The sequence below is a fragment of the Dendropsophus ebraccatus genome, chromosome 15, assembly GCF_027789765.1.
Source record: "Dendropsophus ebraccatus isolate aDenEbr1 chromosome 15, aDenEbr1.pat, whole genome shotgun sequence".
In the NCBI taxonomy this organism is placed as follows: domain Eukaryota; kingdom Metazoa; phylum Chordata; class Amphibia; order Anura; family Hylidae; genus Dendropsophus; species Dendropsophus ebraccatus.
The window spans coordinates 23,753,321-23,770,740 of NC_091468.1; the positions used below are offsets into that span (position 1 = coordinate 23,753,321).

The window sequence follows — 17,420 nt, forward strand, 5'->3', positions numbered from 1 at the left end:
GGGTCCCATTAGGAACCAGGGCCACCCCCTCTCTGCACCTCCTATAGCTACACCTCTACTGTCCAGATGGACAGGTCAGCATCCTCTTACTCCCAAGCTCTTGCCAGCAAAGAATAAGCTAATTGAAACCCCCACCCCTGCATCCAGGTACAGCACAGGGGGATGCTGCCCAGATTATAGTATGGTCATCTAAGCCACCATATTACAAGAAGATGGCAGAACTATAGTCAACACAGATATTTTACAATACTCAATACTTTAAAGGAGAAGTCCAGCTAAAATTATTTTTTAATATGTTATTACTTATGGAAAGTTAGACAAATTTCTAATGGACATTAATTATGGGAAATGCACATATACTGCTATTATCCTTAATTTATTAGATCATGGAGTGTTACAATTCTCTCAGAAACCGTGACGTCACAACGAAGGGTGTAATTCCTATGGAGTGTCCAGCAGGGGCGCACTACACATAGAAATCAACGAGTACCATTGATTTCTATATATAGTGCGCCCCTGCCGGACACTCTATTGAATCAATGGATGTGTATGTAAAAATGTTATGTACAGTACGTTTTGATTGAATACATTTATGGTATATTTTGGGGAGCAAGTGTCCTTACTCCCCAAAGTATCCCATAAATGTATTCAGTGAATACATTTAGAGGGCTCCGAGCAGAGAGGGAGAGAGGTGCCTGTGCATCTACCTCCCCCCTCCCTCCCTGCTCGGTGCTGGGCACATATACGAAGTACTACTCCTCTCCAGGGGCGGTCTTGGCATTTCTGGGGCCCCAAGCGAAGTTATGTCTGGGCCCCCCCCCCCCTCAACACGTGCTCCACAACAATAGACCGCTGTGTGCTGCCCCCAGTAGTATATACCCCTTGTGCACTACCGCCAGTAATATATACTCCTTGTGTGCTGCCCCCAATAGTATATACCCCTTATGTCCTGCCCCCCAGTAGTATATACCCTTTGTGTGCTTCCCTAGTAGTATATAGACCCCTGTGTGTTCCTCCAGTTATATATAGCCCCCCGTGTGCTCCCCCAGAAGTATATAGACCCCCTGTGTGCTGCCCCAGTTGTATATAGACCCCTGTGTGCTGCCCCCAGTCGTATATACCCACTGTGTGCTGCCCCCAGTTGTAAATACCCCCGGTGTGCTCCCCCACTAGTATATAGCCCCCCTGTGTGCTCCCTCAGGGGTATTTAGCCCCCCTGTGTGCTCCCCCACTTGGATATAGACCTCCTGTGTGCTCCTGCAGTTGTATATAAACCCTCTGTGTGGTTACCCCAGTAGTATATAGACCCCCTGTGTGCCCCACCAGTATTATATAGACCCCTTGTGTGTTGCCCCAGTAGTATACAGACCCCTGTGTGCTCCCCCAGTTATATATAGACCCCTGTGTGCTGCCCCCAGCAGTATATAGACCACCTGTGTGCCTCACCAGTAGTATATATACCCCCTGTTTGTTCCCCCAGTAGTATATAGACCCCCTGTGTGCCCCACCAGTAGTATATAGACCCCTGTGTGCTCCACTTGTAGTATATAGACCCCCTGTGTGCTCCCCAGTGGTATATAGCCCCCCGTGTGCTCCCCCACTTGGAAATAGACCTCCTGTGTGCTCTCCAAGTTGTATATAGACCCCATTCTGCTTCCCCAAGTAGTATATAGACCCCTCTGTGAAGCCCCAGTAGTCTATAGCCCCCCTGTGTGCTCCCCCAGTTATATATAGCCCCCCCGTGTGCTCCACCTGTTATATATCCCCCCTGTGTGCTCCCCCCATTTATATAGACCCCCGATGTACGCTCCCCCAGTTAAACAGACCCCTGTGTGCTCCCCCTCCCATATAGTATATAACTCAATAAAACAAACACTTATACTCACCTGGGTCCGGGCGTCTCCTCTTCTCTTCACTCTTGTGGCCGCAGGAAGGGTTTTCCCTGCGATCACAAGAGGCCGCACTCCCCTTGTCCTGACGCCGATGCTCCAGTGATGTCACTGGAGCGCCGGCACCACAAGGACAAAGCGGCCACTTGTGACCGCAGGAAACAGTTTCTGCAGCCACAAGAGTGACTGACAGGAAGGGAGCCAATGGCTCCCGCCCTGTCAGTGCTGCTGCATGTAACTATGAGCGCTCATTACGAGTGCTCATAGTTACAGTTCAGATGGCAGCAGTGAGCGGGGCAGCGGCCCTGTCCAGCCTTCTTGAGCACAAGAGCGGGCGTGGGGGCCCCCTTGGATGTTGGGGGCTTGGGGTGCTTGGTGCCAAAGACCGCCACTGCTCCTCCCATCCTCTGCTCATAGTATGAGCAGAGGATGGGGAAGTAGTACCTGTGCTATCCCCATTACGCCGCCACCGCACAGCTGCTCATCACAAGGGCTTCATCATGCCCCCTCCTCCACTAGTTAGATAATTAGAAATTGGAAGCTGGGAGGAGGGGGAGCGGTGGACGGGGCATAATACAGCCTTTGTGATGAGCAGCTGTGTGGCGGCGGCATATTGGGGATAGCACAGGTACTACTCCCCCATCCTCTGCCCATACTATGAGCAGAGAATGGGAGGAGTAGTACTGTGTACATGTGCCCAGCACCGAGCAGGGAGGGAGGGGGGAGGTAGATGCACAGGCACCTCTCTCCCTCTCTGCTAGGTGCCCTCCAAATGTATTCATTGAATAGATTTCTGGCAGTGGCGTCGCTAGGCGGTTTTATTCGGGGCTCATGCCCCGAATAAAATGCCTGCTGCCCCGGATTTCTTCAGCCCCGCTCTTGCGAGCCAGATGCGGCTCTTTTGATGGCCGCATCTGGCTCGCAGATCGCGGCTGCTGCCCGCCTCGCCAGCTGCTCATCTTATCTACTGCCCACCCGTAGCGCCCGCCGTGCATGCTGCTCCAATCCAGCGGAGACCGGAAGTGCGGGGCCGCTGCGGCGGGCCGTGGCGCACGCGCTGATTGGATGCGTACACCACGGCCCGCCGCAGCGCAGCACATCCGGCGGCCGCTACGAGCGGCCAGTAGGTGAAACTCGGTGGAGGTGAGGTGAGGTGGAGGTGACTGTGGAGGTGAGGAGGCATGGGGGAGAGAAGCATGGGGGAAGAGAGGTATGGGGGAGAGGACCACGGGGGAGAGAAGTATCTGGGGGAGAGGAGCAAGGGGGAAGAGAAGCAAGGGGGAAGAAAAGCATGGTGGAGAGAAGCATGGGGGGAGAAAAGCATGGGGGAGAGAAGCATGGGGGGAGAAAAGCATGGGGGAAGAGAAGCAAGGGGGAAGAAAAGCATGGTGTAGAGAAGCATATGGGGGAGAAAAGCATATGGGGGAGAGAAGCATGGTGGAGAGAAGCATATGTGGGAGAAAAGCATGGGGGAGAGAAGCATATGGGGGAGAAAAGCATGGGGGAGAGAAGCATATGGGGGAGAAAAGCATGGGGGAAGAAAAGCATGGTGGAGAGAAGCATATGGGGGAGAGAAGCATGGGGGAGAGAAGCATGGGGGAGAGAAGCATGGGGGAGAGAAGCATATGGGGGAGAAAAGCATGGGGGAGAGAAGCATGGGGGGAGAGAAGCAGGGTAGAGAAGCATGGGAGGAAAAGCAGGGGGGAGAGAAGCAGGGAAGAAGTATGGGGGAGAAATATGGGGGGAGAAGCATGGGAGAGAGAAGTGGGGGGAGAAGTATGGGGGAGAGAAGCAGGGGGGAGAATTATGGGGGGAAAAGCAGGGGAGAGAAGCACAGGGGAGAAGTATGGGGGATAGAAGCAGGGAAGAGAAGCACGGGGAAGAGATGTATGGGGGAGAGAAGCAGGGGTGAGAAGTATGGGGAGAGAAGCAAGGGGAAGAAGTATGGGGGAGAAAAGCAGGGGGGAGAAGTATTGGGGAGAGAAGCATAGGGGAGAGAAGCGGGGGGGGGGGGGGGGAGAAGCATGGGGAAAAGAGGGGGCCGGGTGGGGTAGTGTGTGTGGGTGGAGAAGGTGAGGTGGGGTAGTGTGTGTGGGTGGAAGGGGTCAGGTGGGGTAGTGTGTTTGGGGATGGCAGTCGGGTTAATTGCAGGCAGGATGGGAACTTTATTACTATGGTATGTACAGCAGGCGCATTATTACTATATAGGAGGCACAGCAGAGGGGGTATTACTATATGGAGGGTACAGCAGGAGGCATTATTACTACATAGGAGGCACAGCAGAGGGTGCATTATTACTATATGGAGGGTACAGCAGGGGGCATAATAACTATATAGGGCACAGCAGAGGGCATTATTACTATATAAGGGTACACAGCAGGGGGACATTTTACAATGTGGGGTAATACAGCAGGAGGCATTGTTACTATAGGGCACAACACTGGACATTATTACTATTTGGGGGCACAGCAGAGTATCCTACCTACAGGGGGCAACATACTTACCTACCTACTCACTGACACCAGGTAGTGGAATAACTACTGTATGGGAGCCTATAGGAGGGGAAAAGGGAAGGAAATTGAAGGAAAAGTGCAGAGCCTGAGATGTTTGTCTGGCAGGTTCTGAAGAGATGAATTGCAACTGAAAGAAATCATCATGGTGGTTTGGGCCGGATGGAGAGGAAAAGGGAAAGAGAACAACTCAGATCAAAGAAGACGTCACCTGTGAGTCACTGAATGAGGTTTTTGCATTTTGTAGAACGTTATCTGGTAGGAGTTCCCCGAGGTAGAAAAGGTTGGGAAACACTGGCCTAGAGGATAGGAGCTAGGGCAGACCTCCCAGAGGCTGTGTGTACAGGGGGAGCTGTGAAGGAGCTGTCTGTGCCTGCTTAGCCACAGTTATTAAGAGTGGAGGCAATAGAGCAGGACTAATTGAGCAGTCATTGGGGTTACTAGCTTCTGCATCGGGCTCCTTCGCTAAGCGCTTATGACGGCACTCAGAGGGCCCGGGCCCCGGATGTTTTAGGACCCTAGCAACGCCCCTGATTTCTGGGATACTTTGGGGAGCAAGGACACTTGCTCCCCAAGGTATTCCATAAATGTATTCAATCAAAACGTACTGTACATAATATTTTTAAATACACGTCCATTGATTCAATGGAGTGTCCAGCAGGGGCGCACTATATATAGAAATCAATGGTACTCATTGACTTCTATATATAGTGCACCCCCTGCTGGACACTCCATAGGAATTACACCCTTCGTTGTAACATCACGATTTCTGAGAGAATTCTAACACTCCAGGATCTAATAAACTAAGGCAAATAGCAGTATATGTGCATTTCCCATAATTAATGTACATTAGAAATTTGTCTAACTTTCCATAAGTAATAACATATTAAAAAATATTTTTGGCCGGACTTCTCCTTTAAAGGGATATTCTCATTTCCGCTAATATAGTTGTCAGGTTGAATACTTTTGCACATACGATTATTTACCAGACTTATGTCCTCCTCCTGATATGCTGCTCTTTTCCTCCTGATATGCAGCTCATTGTGTAGGTTACTGATCACCACTCTGCTCTAAAAGCAGTGGTCTGGCTGGTGTGTATATATATATATACATTATGTAGATGTATAGCAAGATATAGTGTAGATATACTGTATAATATATATAAATATGTATACTATCACTATACCGGTACATACAACAGCCAGACCACTGCTTTTATTGCAGAGTGGTGGTAGAAATATTTAAAATACTTCTACCTTTTCAGGAAGTTCCAGCTGGTCAGGACCCGGAGGACTATGTCGGTCGTCCCATCATGCACTTGTCAGCCATGAAGCAGGCCACTGGAGAAGCCATTTACTGTGATGATATTCCCCACTATGAGAATGAACTGTACTTGGCCTTAATAACCAGCACCAAGGCTCACGCTAAAATAGTGTAAGTGCAAGACATCTGGGGCCACTAGGTAATAAGATCTATTGTGTATTATAGAGGTGGCACCTGAGGCTTCTATAAGACCCCATCTAGGACCCATCTCATGCTGGTCAAAATATTCTTCCTTAGTGCGTATGAACTTGCAGATATACAAAAAGGACCCTGTGGAGCCTCATTTAAGAGTCTCAAAACACAGGACTAGCCAGATATCCCTTTGGGAAGGGCCCAGCCAAGGGGTGGCTCCTGTAGGGAAACCACTATATTAAGTGGCCCTATAAGTTAATTATGTAATGACAAGGGAAAAACCAAGGCTAGGTATCCATCCACAGACAGTTGTTTCAGGGTGTTGCCCCTCATCAGTGTGGAGCAGGATTCTGGCTAGGTGGGAGCAATGCCTAGTAGAGCCATAAGAGAAACAGATCACTGATCTCAGGGAGACCAGCCAGTCCTCCATATCCCGGAGGGATATCTGGCTAGTCCTATGTTTTGAGACTCTTAAATGAGGCTCCACAGACTCTTTTTTGTATATCTGTATTTTCCTTGGAGCAATGCACCTAGGATTTTACTGTATTGAGCACTTTAGTCTGCAGCTGACAGTGTTTTCTTTGGCTGGTCTCTCTGAGATCAGTGATCTGTTTCCCATATGAGCTTGCAAAAGACTCCTAATGTTAGTAAAATTTGTGTTAATCATTTTCATTTTTAAAAACGGCTCCTTACCCCCCAAAAAAATTCTCCAAAGTCTTGGCCACAAAGTGACTCGTTTCTATCTGCTATGCACTGCCTGTTGTGAAGTTCAAAATGTCTCTAGTATCAGTCACAGCGAAACATGATACATAGGGCGGGGCTTAGACACTGTGTCACATGTGTCATTTCCACAGATCCATCGATCAGTCCGAGGCTGAGGAGGCTCCAGGAGTCGTTAGTTTTCTTTCTGCTAAAGATGTTCCCGGAACTAATGTGACCGGGGTCCGAAAGGATGAGCAGATATTTGCAGATGATACGGTAAGTGCAGCCAGGGATCTCCCTATAGACTGACACTGTTAGCTGCCATGGAGCTCCTCACATTTACCCACCTGCCTATGGCGGAAAACAGGATGCCATGTCTAGACAGAACATATATACCCCACGTCCAGTGCGTTCAATTTCTGATTGTACCCTGCAGGTGACTTGTGTCGGACAGGTTATTGCTGCAGTTGTTGCAGACACTCAGGAACATGCACAACGTGCCGCCAAGGCTGTGAAGGTCACGTATAAGGAGTTGGAGCCCATTATTACAATCCAGGTACATGGATATGAAGTTATGCATTACAGGTACTGTCCATTAATAGTTACTTTGTTTTTGATACTCTTGGGTGGTAATGAGTTAATCTGTAATATCCCTGGAAGTCTGGTGTGGGTCAGCGGTAACATCATGGTGAAGGAGCCCATTATAAGTGGTGTTTTGTGACAGTAACGTTGGTGCTGGTTCATTTCCCATGTTGGTTTTCTCATACAGAGCTCCAAATCTTCTGCTTCTACAGATAAGAGATAAATGTTATAATTATTTCTGCCTGCAGTTACCACCAGGGGGAGCTCAATGTAGTTTACAGTTCCCATGTACCAGCTTTTAGTTCTGCTGTATTTTCTCAGGACGCTATTGACAAGCAGTCATTCTACCCTCCAATCAAGAAGATAGAGAGCGGCAACATAGAGAAAGGCTTCCAGGAGGCCGATCACATTGTGGAAGGTAACTACGGTGGCTAAAATTGCTAATGTACTATGGTAACCACATCCCATGTTACTCTATAGTGCACACATAGAGCATCCATACAGCACTCATAACACACCCATACAAAAATAATAACACGTCCATACAGCACTCATAACACACCCATACAGCACTCATAGAGCATCCACACTGCACTCATAACACACCCATACAGCAATCATAACACACCTATACAACACTCATAACACACCCATACAGCAATCATAACACACCCATACAACAATAATAACACACCCATACAGCACTCATAACACACCCATACAGCACTCATAACACACCCATACAGCACTCATAACACACCCATACAACAATAATAACACACCCATACAGCACTCATAACACACCCATACAGCACTCATAACACACCCATACAGCAATCATAACACACCTATACAACACTCATAACACACCCATACAGCAATCATAACACACCCATACAACAATAATAACACACCCATACAGCACTCCTAACACACCCATACAGCACTCATAACACACCCATACAGCAATCATAACACACCCATACAACAATAATAACACACCCATACAGCACTCCTAACACACCCATACAGCACTCATAATACACCCATACAGCAATCATAACACACCCATACAACAATAATAGCACACCCATACAGCACTCATAACACACCCATACAGCACTCATAACACACCCATACAGCACTCATAACACACCCATACAGCACTCCTAACACACCCATACAGCACTCATAATACACCCATACAGCAATCATAACACACCCATACAACAATAATAGCACACCCATACAGCACTCATAACACACCCATACAGCACTCATAACACACCCATACAGCACTCATAACACACCCATACAGCACTCATAACACACCCATACAGCACTCATAACACACCCATACAGCACTCATAACACACCCATACAACAATAATAACACACCCATACAGCACTCATAACACACCCATACAGCACTCATAACACACCCATACAACAATAATAACACACCCATACAGCACTCATAACACACCCATACAGCACTCATAACACACATACAGCACTCATAACACACCCATAAAGCACTCATAACACACCCATACAACAATAATAACACACCCATACAGCACTCATAACACACCCATACAGCACTCATAATACACCCATACAGCACTCATAACACACCTATACAACACTCATAACACACCCATACAGCACTCATAACACACCTATACAACATTTATAACACGCCCATACAGCACTCAAAACACACCCATACAGCACTCATAACACACCCATACAGCACTCATAACACACCTATACAACAATAACACACCCATACAACAATAATAACACGCCCATACCGCACTCATAACACACCCATACAGCACTCCTAACATACCTTTACAACAATAATAACACACCCATACAACAATAATAACATGCCCACACAGCACTCATAACGCAGCCATACAGCACTCATAACACACCCATACAGCACTCATAATACACCCATACAGCACTCATAACACACCTATACAACAATAATAGCACACCCATACAACAACAAAAATAACACACCCATACAGCACTCATAACACACATATACAACAATGATAACACACCCATACAACAATAATAACACGCCCATACAGCACTCATAACACACTCATACAGCACTCTTAACACACCCATACAGCACTCATAATACACCCGTACAGCAATCATAACACACCCGTACAGCACTCATAATACACCCATACAGCAATCATAACACACCCGTACAGCACTCAAAACACACATACAGCACTCATAACACACCCATACAGCACATGTATATCACACATAGAGCACACATACAGCACACATAGAGCACTGACAGAGCACATGTATATCACACATAGAGCACTCATAGAGCACACACTTAACATACATATAGAGGTCTACCCTCCCACTTAACATACACATACATATATCACACACAGAGCACCCATACACTCACACATCACATAGGCAGCACACATACATTAATACTAGTACAGTGATATACTACACGTAAACTGTAGTAATTTCTATGGCACGACATCTGTACAGTAAAACCCCGTTACACATATATCACACATACACTGCAGTAATTGCCATAGCATCATACAGCACACGGACCCCAGGAGAATAATTCCCTGTCCTAGCCACTTGTGTGGGGGAAGGAAAGTGACAACCTCTCTGATGGATAGACAGGACATATAATCCCTTCAGTTCTGTGATACTTACCTCTCTCCTCTCCCATATGGCTGGTAGTAAAGTCTGCGCTCCTGTCCTCCATCAGGGGAAATGTATATTGGCGGTCAGGAGCATTTCTACTTGGAGACGAATTGCTGCATTGCCGTACCCAAGGGTGAGGATGGAGAGATGGAGCTGTTCGCTTCCACACAGAATACCACAGAGACACAGGTAAGACCATATATATGAAGGGCAATGGTGGTGTCCACTTCAACCAATCAGATGATCATACATTTAAAACACCACCATTCCTCGGCACCAGCTAACGCCAGTGTCATCAGTTATTACACTGTATATTATATGATGCAAATGACAACCATCGCACTTCCCTGTTTTGATTTCAGCACTTTGCGGCCCACGCCCTGGGGGTTCCTGCTAACCGTATTGTGGTCCGTGTAAAGAGAATGGGGGGAGGCTTTGGTGGAAAAGAGTCCAGAAGCACCGTCCTGTCTACAACTGTGGCAGTGGCAGCATACAAGTAGGAATCCGTCCTTTTCACTTACCTGACATATTTCACTCTTTCACCCTGTACTCCTCATGCAACTTTAAAATAACACATTTAGTAGTATTTGCATAAAAATTATTTTAAAAGTGTCACTGTTGTTAAAACTTTCAAAATCTAAATCAACAGGGGATGGGATATAAAGCATGTCTCCAATGTACATTCATTTTTTTTAAATCATACTTCCTGGATAACATGGTGATGTCACCTCGTGGATAACATGGTGATGTCACCTCGTGGATTACATGGTGATGTCACCTCCTGGATAACATGGTGATGTCACTTCCTGGATAACATGGTGATGTCACCTCCTGGATAACATGGTGATGTGACTTCCTGGATAACATGGTGATGTCACCTCCTGGATAACATGGTGATGTCACTTCCTGGATAACATGGTGATGTGACTTTCTGTATAACATGGTGATGTCACCTCCTGGATAACATGGTGATGTCACTTCCTGGATAACATGGTGATGTCACCTCCTGGATAAAATGGTGATGTCACGACCCGACTCCCAGAGCTGTGCGGGCTGTGGCTGCTGGAGAGGATGATGGCAGGGGGACACTGAGGGACACAGGGAACTGGTGGGGACACTGAGCATCCCTCTGCCATCATCCTCTCCAGCAGCCACAGCCCGCACAGCTCTGGGAGTCGGGTTGTGACATCACTGTGTTATCCAGGAAGTGAAATCACCATGTTATCCAGGAAGTGACATCACCATTTTATCCAGGAAGTGACATCACCATTTTATCCAGGAAGTGACATCACCATGTTATCCAGGAAGTGACATCACCATGTTATCCAGGAAGTGACATCACCATGTTATCCAGGAAGTGAAGCATTAGTGATGCAGTAGTAAGTGCAGGGGAAAAAACACTTTATAAGCATTTCCCGTAATAAGTCTATATTGGGGATTTGTATAACTTTAGATGGGCAAAATAATACTTAAATAAAAATTTTTGCCGGACTTCTCATTTAAGGTTAATAAAACCCAGAACAAACAACCCCTAATGTTTGCTTCAATGTCTATATTAAAATTTTGGTTGTTTTGTGTAGGACGGGTCGTCCTGTCAGGTGCATGCTGGACAGAGATGAGGACATGCTTATAACTGGCGGCAGACATCCCTATTTGGGGCGTTATAAGGTATTTTTGCAGAATTTTGTAAAAAAGTACAAATCTCTATTTAGTGATAAAAGTACAAACATCTTCAGCACCGACCTTCAGTCCTGGACAAAAAAAAATTGTGTTTTTGTTCAGCTTCTTCAATACCTCATGACATCAGGTGCAAAGCAATAGCAATTCTTCCTTTTCTACAACTGTCAGTGATCAAAACCAAATTCCTCAGTGACCTTTAACCCCTATGCATGTATTATAATAACCCTATATGTTCTCAGGTTGGCGTTAAGAAAACAGGACAGGTCACTGCACTGGAGATTTCTTATTATGCAAATGCGGGCAACTCTTGTGACCTGTCACATGCAGTAAGTATCATCACATGACCTGCATGAGCGCCCTTTACTTAGAAAGTGTTCTGAGTTACATCCTGTATTATACTCCAGAGATATTGTCTTATACTCCAGAGCTGTAGTCACAATTTAACCATTTACTACAGGGCATAACTAGAAAAGGCAGAGCCCCAAAACAAATGTTTGCAATCTCACCCCATGTTCATTAGATGCAGTCACATAATAAACACATAACCCTCCTCTTGCACATATTCTACCACTTTTGGCTCCACCTCTCTCACAGACTGCTGCTCATACCTCTCCAGTCTCACATAGACTGCTGCTAATGCCCCACTCTCTTACATAGACTAGTGCTCATAGCTTCCACCACTCACATAAGCTGCTACTCATGGCCCCTTCTTATAGATTACTGCTTATAGCCCCCTACTCTTACACAGACTGCTGTTCATGGCTGCCTTCTCTCACACTAACTATTGCTTATGTCTGCCCTCTCTCACACAAACTGCTACTTGGGTCTGCCCTCTCTCACATAGGATGCTGCTTGGGTCGACCCTGTCTCACATAGACTGCTGCTTTGGTCTGCCCTCTCTCACATAGACTGCTGCTTGGGTCTGCCCTCTCTCACAGAGACTGCTGCTTGGGTCCACCCTCTCTCACATAAACTGCTGTTTGGGTCCGCCCTCTCTCACAGACTGCTGCTTGGGTCCACCCTCTCTCACATAGACTGCTGCTTGGGTCTGCCTCCTCTCACAGAGACTGCTGCTTGGGTCCGCCCTCTCTCACAGAGACTGCTGCTTGGGTCCGCCCTCTCTCACAGAGACTGCTGTTTGGGTCTGCCGTCTCTCACATAGACTGCTGCTTGGGTCCACCCTCTCTCACATAGACTGCTGCTTGGGTCCACCCTCTCTCACATAGACTGCTGCTTGGGTCCACCCTCTCTCACATAGACTGCTGCTTGGGTCTGCCTTCTCTTACATAGACTGCTGCTTGGGTCTGCCCTCTCTTACATAGACTGCTGCTTGGGTCCACCCTCTCTCACACAGACTGCTGCTTGGGTCCGCCCTCTCTTACATAGACTGCTGCTTGGGTCCACCCTCTCTCACACAGACTGCTGCTTGGGTCCGCCCTCTCTCACACAGACTGCTGCTTGGGTCCGCCCTCTCTCACACAGACTGCTGCTTGGGTCCGCCATCTCTCACATACTGTAGACTGCTGCTTGGGTCCACCCTCTCTCACATAGACTGCTGTGACCAGCTCCCTTATATAGAGGGATGATGATATGATATTTGTACAGTGAGCTAGATTACAACAGCCCATAGATTACAGCTGAGTCCTCAGGTTTGGGTCTGATGACAAGCTTGCTGACTGTTTCCAGCAGAAAACCAGCAAGGACTAATAGGAAAACTATATTAATGCATTTATTGATAGTTATGAAGAATTATGTCTTGATGATCCATTTTTTGACAGATCATTGACAGAACAATATTCCATATGGATAATGCTTACAAAATCCCTAACATTAAAGGCACTGGATACGTGTGTAAGACCAACCTACCCTCTAATACAGCTTTCCGAGGCTTTGGTGGCCCACAAGCAATGATGGTGGTGGAAGCCTGGATGAGCGACATAGTCGAGGTGTGCAGACTGCCGCCAGAGCATGTAAGTCCTAGTATGATATACAACAGATGCTCTGGATGATCCAACATTTTATTGGAAACTGTAATGCTTCATTTGTCCTGTGGTGGCGCTGCAGGTAAACTGAGCACCTGCTGCTGAGTTAACCATAGATTAGAGCTGATTGCTGGGGGTCACAGCATCAGGACACCTTGTAATCAATTCATTGTTGGAGGGCCCTTCTAACAAGAAAAGGATTAACCAAAGCAAAGACCTTCAATACATAGTGACTTGTAAGAAGGGGTGACCACATGGCACTTAAAGAGATTCTGTCAGCAGGTTTATGCTGTCTTAGCTAAGGGTAGCATAAACTAGGGATAGAGAAGCTGAACAGGATCATGTATCACTAACATTGTTCTGTGCAGCTGATCCAGAGATCTCCTTCTGAATAACATGGACAATAAGTAGTCCTCTCCATTATGTGCATGAGCCCAGTAGTCCTGAATATTCATGAGAAGCAGAAAACTCCACCCAATAGCTTCTGGTTGGCAGTTATCTATCCATGCTGTGTCAAATGTCAATCAGCAACTGGAGAGCGAGGAGAGGGGTGTGGCAAGAACCCTATTCTCCTACATATTAGGAGAACAGCTGAGCAGAATGATGTAAGAAATACACTAATCTGTTCAGCATTTCTGTCACTAGTTTATGCTGTACTCATTTAAGGTGGCATAAACCTAGTGACAGATTCCCTTTAGTAACTTCAAGATGGCAGCCATGTAGCTCATTATTACTCATACAGGTGATGACCATCATTAACCCCTAAATCTCATGCATATGGCATCTGGTGTCGCACTGCAGCCATTGGAAGTACAGACTTTTCACGGTTTATCCTTTATTCCATACACAGGTCAGGAAGCTGAACATGTATCAGGAGGGAGATCTCACCCATTTCGGTCAGAAGCTGGAGGTGTTCAATGTCCACCGCTGCTGGGACGAATGTCTCAAGAACTCGCATTACCACGAAAGAAAAATCGCCATCGCAAAGTTTAACAAGTAAGGGACAAAAACCTTTCCTGCTCCAATATAATACATATAGAAGGTGCAGAATGCATCATCATGGAGTCCCTATCCTTAAATATGTAGCCATGAGTAATCCCTATATGTGATGGCCGTGTCTTCTGCCCCCTCTACCCACAGGCGACATCGCTGGAAGAAGAGGGGCATCGCTATCATCCCCACAAAGTTTGGTATCAGCTACACCCTGTCCTTCCTTAATCAGGTTTATATAGCTTTATGTTGCATTATATGTTACTTGCTCTTGTTAAAGGGGTACTCCGGCCTGGGGGTATTTTTCTGCTCTGGCCGGGGAGGGGGTGGTTATGGACGGTTATCACTTACCTCCCCAGTTCCAGTGCCGGGTTGCGGATTGCACCGCCCGGTACACCCGTCTGGAGGCCGCTTCTTGATGTGACCTGCTGCACAAGACGTCTCAAGGCAGCTCAGCCATTCAGCGGTCGAGGTGGTAGCTCACACCAGCAAGTGGCCACGGGACGGGTGTACCGGGCGGCGTGATCCGGGACCCAGCGCTGGAATCAGGGAGGTAAGTGACCTCCGTTGTCCATAACCACCCCCTCCCCGGCCAGAGCAGAAAAATACCCCCGGGCTGGAGTACCCCTAAAATACTCCCCATAATTCTATGCATGTGTTCTAGGCTGGGGCCTTGGTTCATGTATACACAGATGGGTCAGTCCTCCTGACTCACGGAGGAACCGAAATGGGTCAAGGGCTTCATACCAAGATGATTCAGGTACATGGGGCAAATATGATATTCGGTATATTCAGTATTATAGCTTTGAAATGTTCTTTTGTTTTTATTCTAAGTTATCTAAAATATATTTTTTTAAATAACGTTACAAATAGACTTGATTCAAAATCTACCATTTTGTTTGTACAGTTTCTATGCAGATCTGTGAGTCTCCATGACAACAGACTTCAAACCAACACTGTGTAGTCAGAACCTGCATGTTGGTTTTTTATCTGTCCTATAGTAAGAAGTAGCCTTTACCTCTATGTCTAACCATGTAGCATGTGTCGCATAGACTGTTGCTTATGGTCCCCCTCTCTCATGTACACTGCTGATCATGGCCCATCCCCTCACATAGACTGCTACTCATAACCCTTCTCTCTCACAGAGACTGCTGTTCATGCACCCCTCACACAGACTGCTGTTCATGCACCCCTCACACAGACTGCTACTCATAACCCTTCTCTCTCACAGAGACTGCTGTTCATGCACTTCCCACATAGACTGCTGTCCATGCACCCCTCACACAGCCTGCTGTCCATGCACCCCTCACATAGACTGCTGTTCATTGCTTTCCCTCTCTCATATAGACTGCTATTCATTGTCTCGCCTCTCTCACACTGCTACTCCTTGCTCCTTTCTGTCACATAGACTGCTGTTTATGGCCATCTCTCTCATATAGATTATTGCTTGTACCCTCTGTTCTTATACTCCTTTAAGCCTGTCCTATGTCCTCCTCTCTCTTACTCACAGTCTCCTTATGCTGCACTTATTACTTCCTTCCTTCTCTTCCTGTAGAGGACCTTAAGCTTGTAGCTGTTTGGCTCTGTATAGCACCCCCCACTGTTTCAGTCTGAGCCTGGCTGGACATTGTATGCGCTGGGGGCCCCATATCAGCCACTTAGGTGTCTAGATCTGACAATTATTTTTATTTTATTTTTTTCATTTCGCAGGTTGCCAGCAAAGCTTTTGGAATAGCAACGTCAAAGATCCACATCAGCGAAACCAGCACCAACACAGTCCCCAACGCATCCCCGACCGCCGCATCAGTTAGCTCTGATCTAAATGGCATGGCCATCTATGTAAGAATCTCTTCATATGGTCTAGTTGAGGAACTCAGAACCACTGTCCACTATTCTGTTTTATCAAGATCAAGATTTTTAATCTCCGCCTCTAGGAATGCCCCCACGCAGCCTACTGCCATTTTCACAGTACCCTTATATTGTGGGCACCTTTTTGGTTTTGTTGGTTTCTTTGTGGAAGAAAGCAGCTCTGTTTTTCTTATCCTGGACAACCCCTCTAAGAGTTGAGTATAAGACCCATAGGATTCTGTTGGGCACAGACACCCTTCAGGATTTTTCACTGAAGGGTGCCAGTGCCGGAAAATAGGCTGTAAAAAGACCTGTTCTATAATTGTTCAGAATTCTGGCACAGATGTTCCATGGAACCCTATGGGGCATACGGAATTCTAGACAGCACCAGATGTGCATCCGGAAGGTGTCTGAAATTCTGAATGCATTGCTTGGCAGCCCAGACCAGCAACGGCACCCGGGCGAGTGCTGCTGGGTGCTGACCCTGGCCCTTTAACTGTACGCGCTTCTAATCAGGAATGCATATAGATAAATGCAGAGCTGTGTTTGACAGGGCCGGGAGCCATTGGCACCCCGTCCTGTCAATCACACTTCTGGCCAGAGACATTATTATGCCTTTGGCCACAAAAGACTATAGAAGTGTGAAGGGGGCCTAAGACAAATGAAGCCCTGAACCATGGCCCCCTCAAGTGCTCTGGGCCTGCAGGCTGTGCCTGATTCCCTGAATGGCTTATATGTATAGGATGTCAGATGTATTTAGCATTTATCCCTGATATTCTCATCCTTATCATTGTAGAATGCATGTCAGATATTACTGCAAAGGCTGGAACCTTACAAAAAATCTAACCCTAGTGGGACATGGGAGAACTGGGTATGTATTATTATCGGAGTATTATATTATCACTTATAAAGCACCAGCATACAACGTTGTAGTATATGGGTGAAAGAAAGGGGTCTTATATAGGAAGACTCCTATATGACCTCTATGAGCCTTAATAGGCCTTATAGACAAAGTTCCCCCTATTACTACATACATAGGAAATGCAGTCACAAAGATAATTGAATAT

The 17,420-nt window shown here is 46.8% G+C and overlaps 1 protein-coding gene across 3 annotated transcripts in view; it reads left to right on the forward strand.

Moving 5' to 3' along the window:
• Positions 1–17,420, forward strand: part of XDH (xanthine dehydrogenase) — a 38,583-nt gene that overhangs the window by 18,324 nt on the left and 2,839 nt on the right. For all 3 annotated transcript variants that reach the window (XM_069954193.1, XM_069954194.1, XM_069954195.1), the window contains 14 exons: positions 5,664–5,833; positions 6,709–6,832; positions 6,993–7,112; positions 7,460–7,556; positions 9,918–10,042; positions 10,216–10,349; positions 11,434–11,521; positions 11,773–11,859; positions 13,312–13,503; positions 14,366–14,511; positions 14,656–14,737; positions 15,170–15,265; positions 16,216–16,344; positions 17,150–17,224. In XM_069954193.1, coding sequence (XP_069810294.1) covers positions 5,664–5,833; positions 6,709–6,832; positions 6,993–7,112; positions 7,460–7,556; positions 9,918–10,042; positions 10,216–10,349; positions 11,434–11,521; positions 11,773–11,859; positions 13,312–13,503; positions 14,366–14,511; positions 14,656–14,737; positions 15,170–15,265; positions 16,216–16,344; positions 17,150–17,224 — 1,665 coding nt within the window. The remainder of the gene's footprint in view (positions 1–5,663; positions 5,834–6,708; positions 6,833–6,992; positions 7,113–7,459; positions 7,557–9,917; positions 10,043–10,215; positions 10,350–11,433; positions 11,522–11,772; positions 11,860–13,311; positions 13,504–14,365; positions 14,512–14,655; positions 14,738–15,169; positions 15,266–16,215; positions 16,345–17,149; positions 17,225–17,420) is intronic.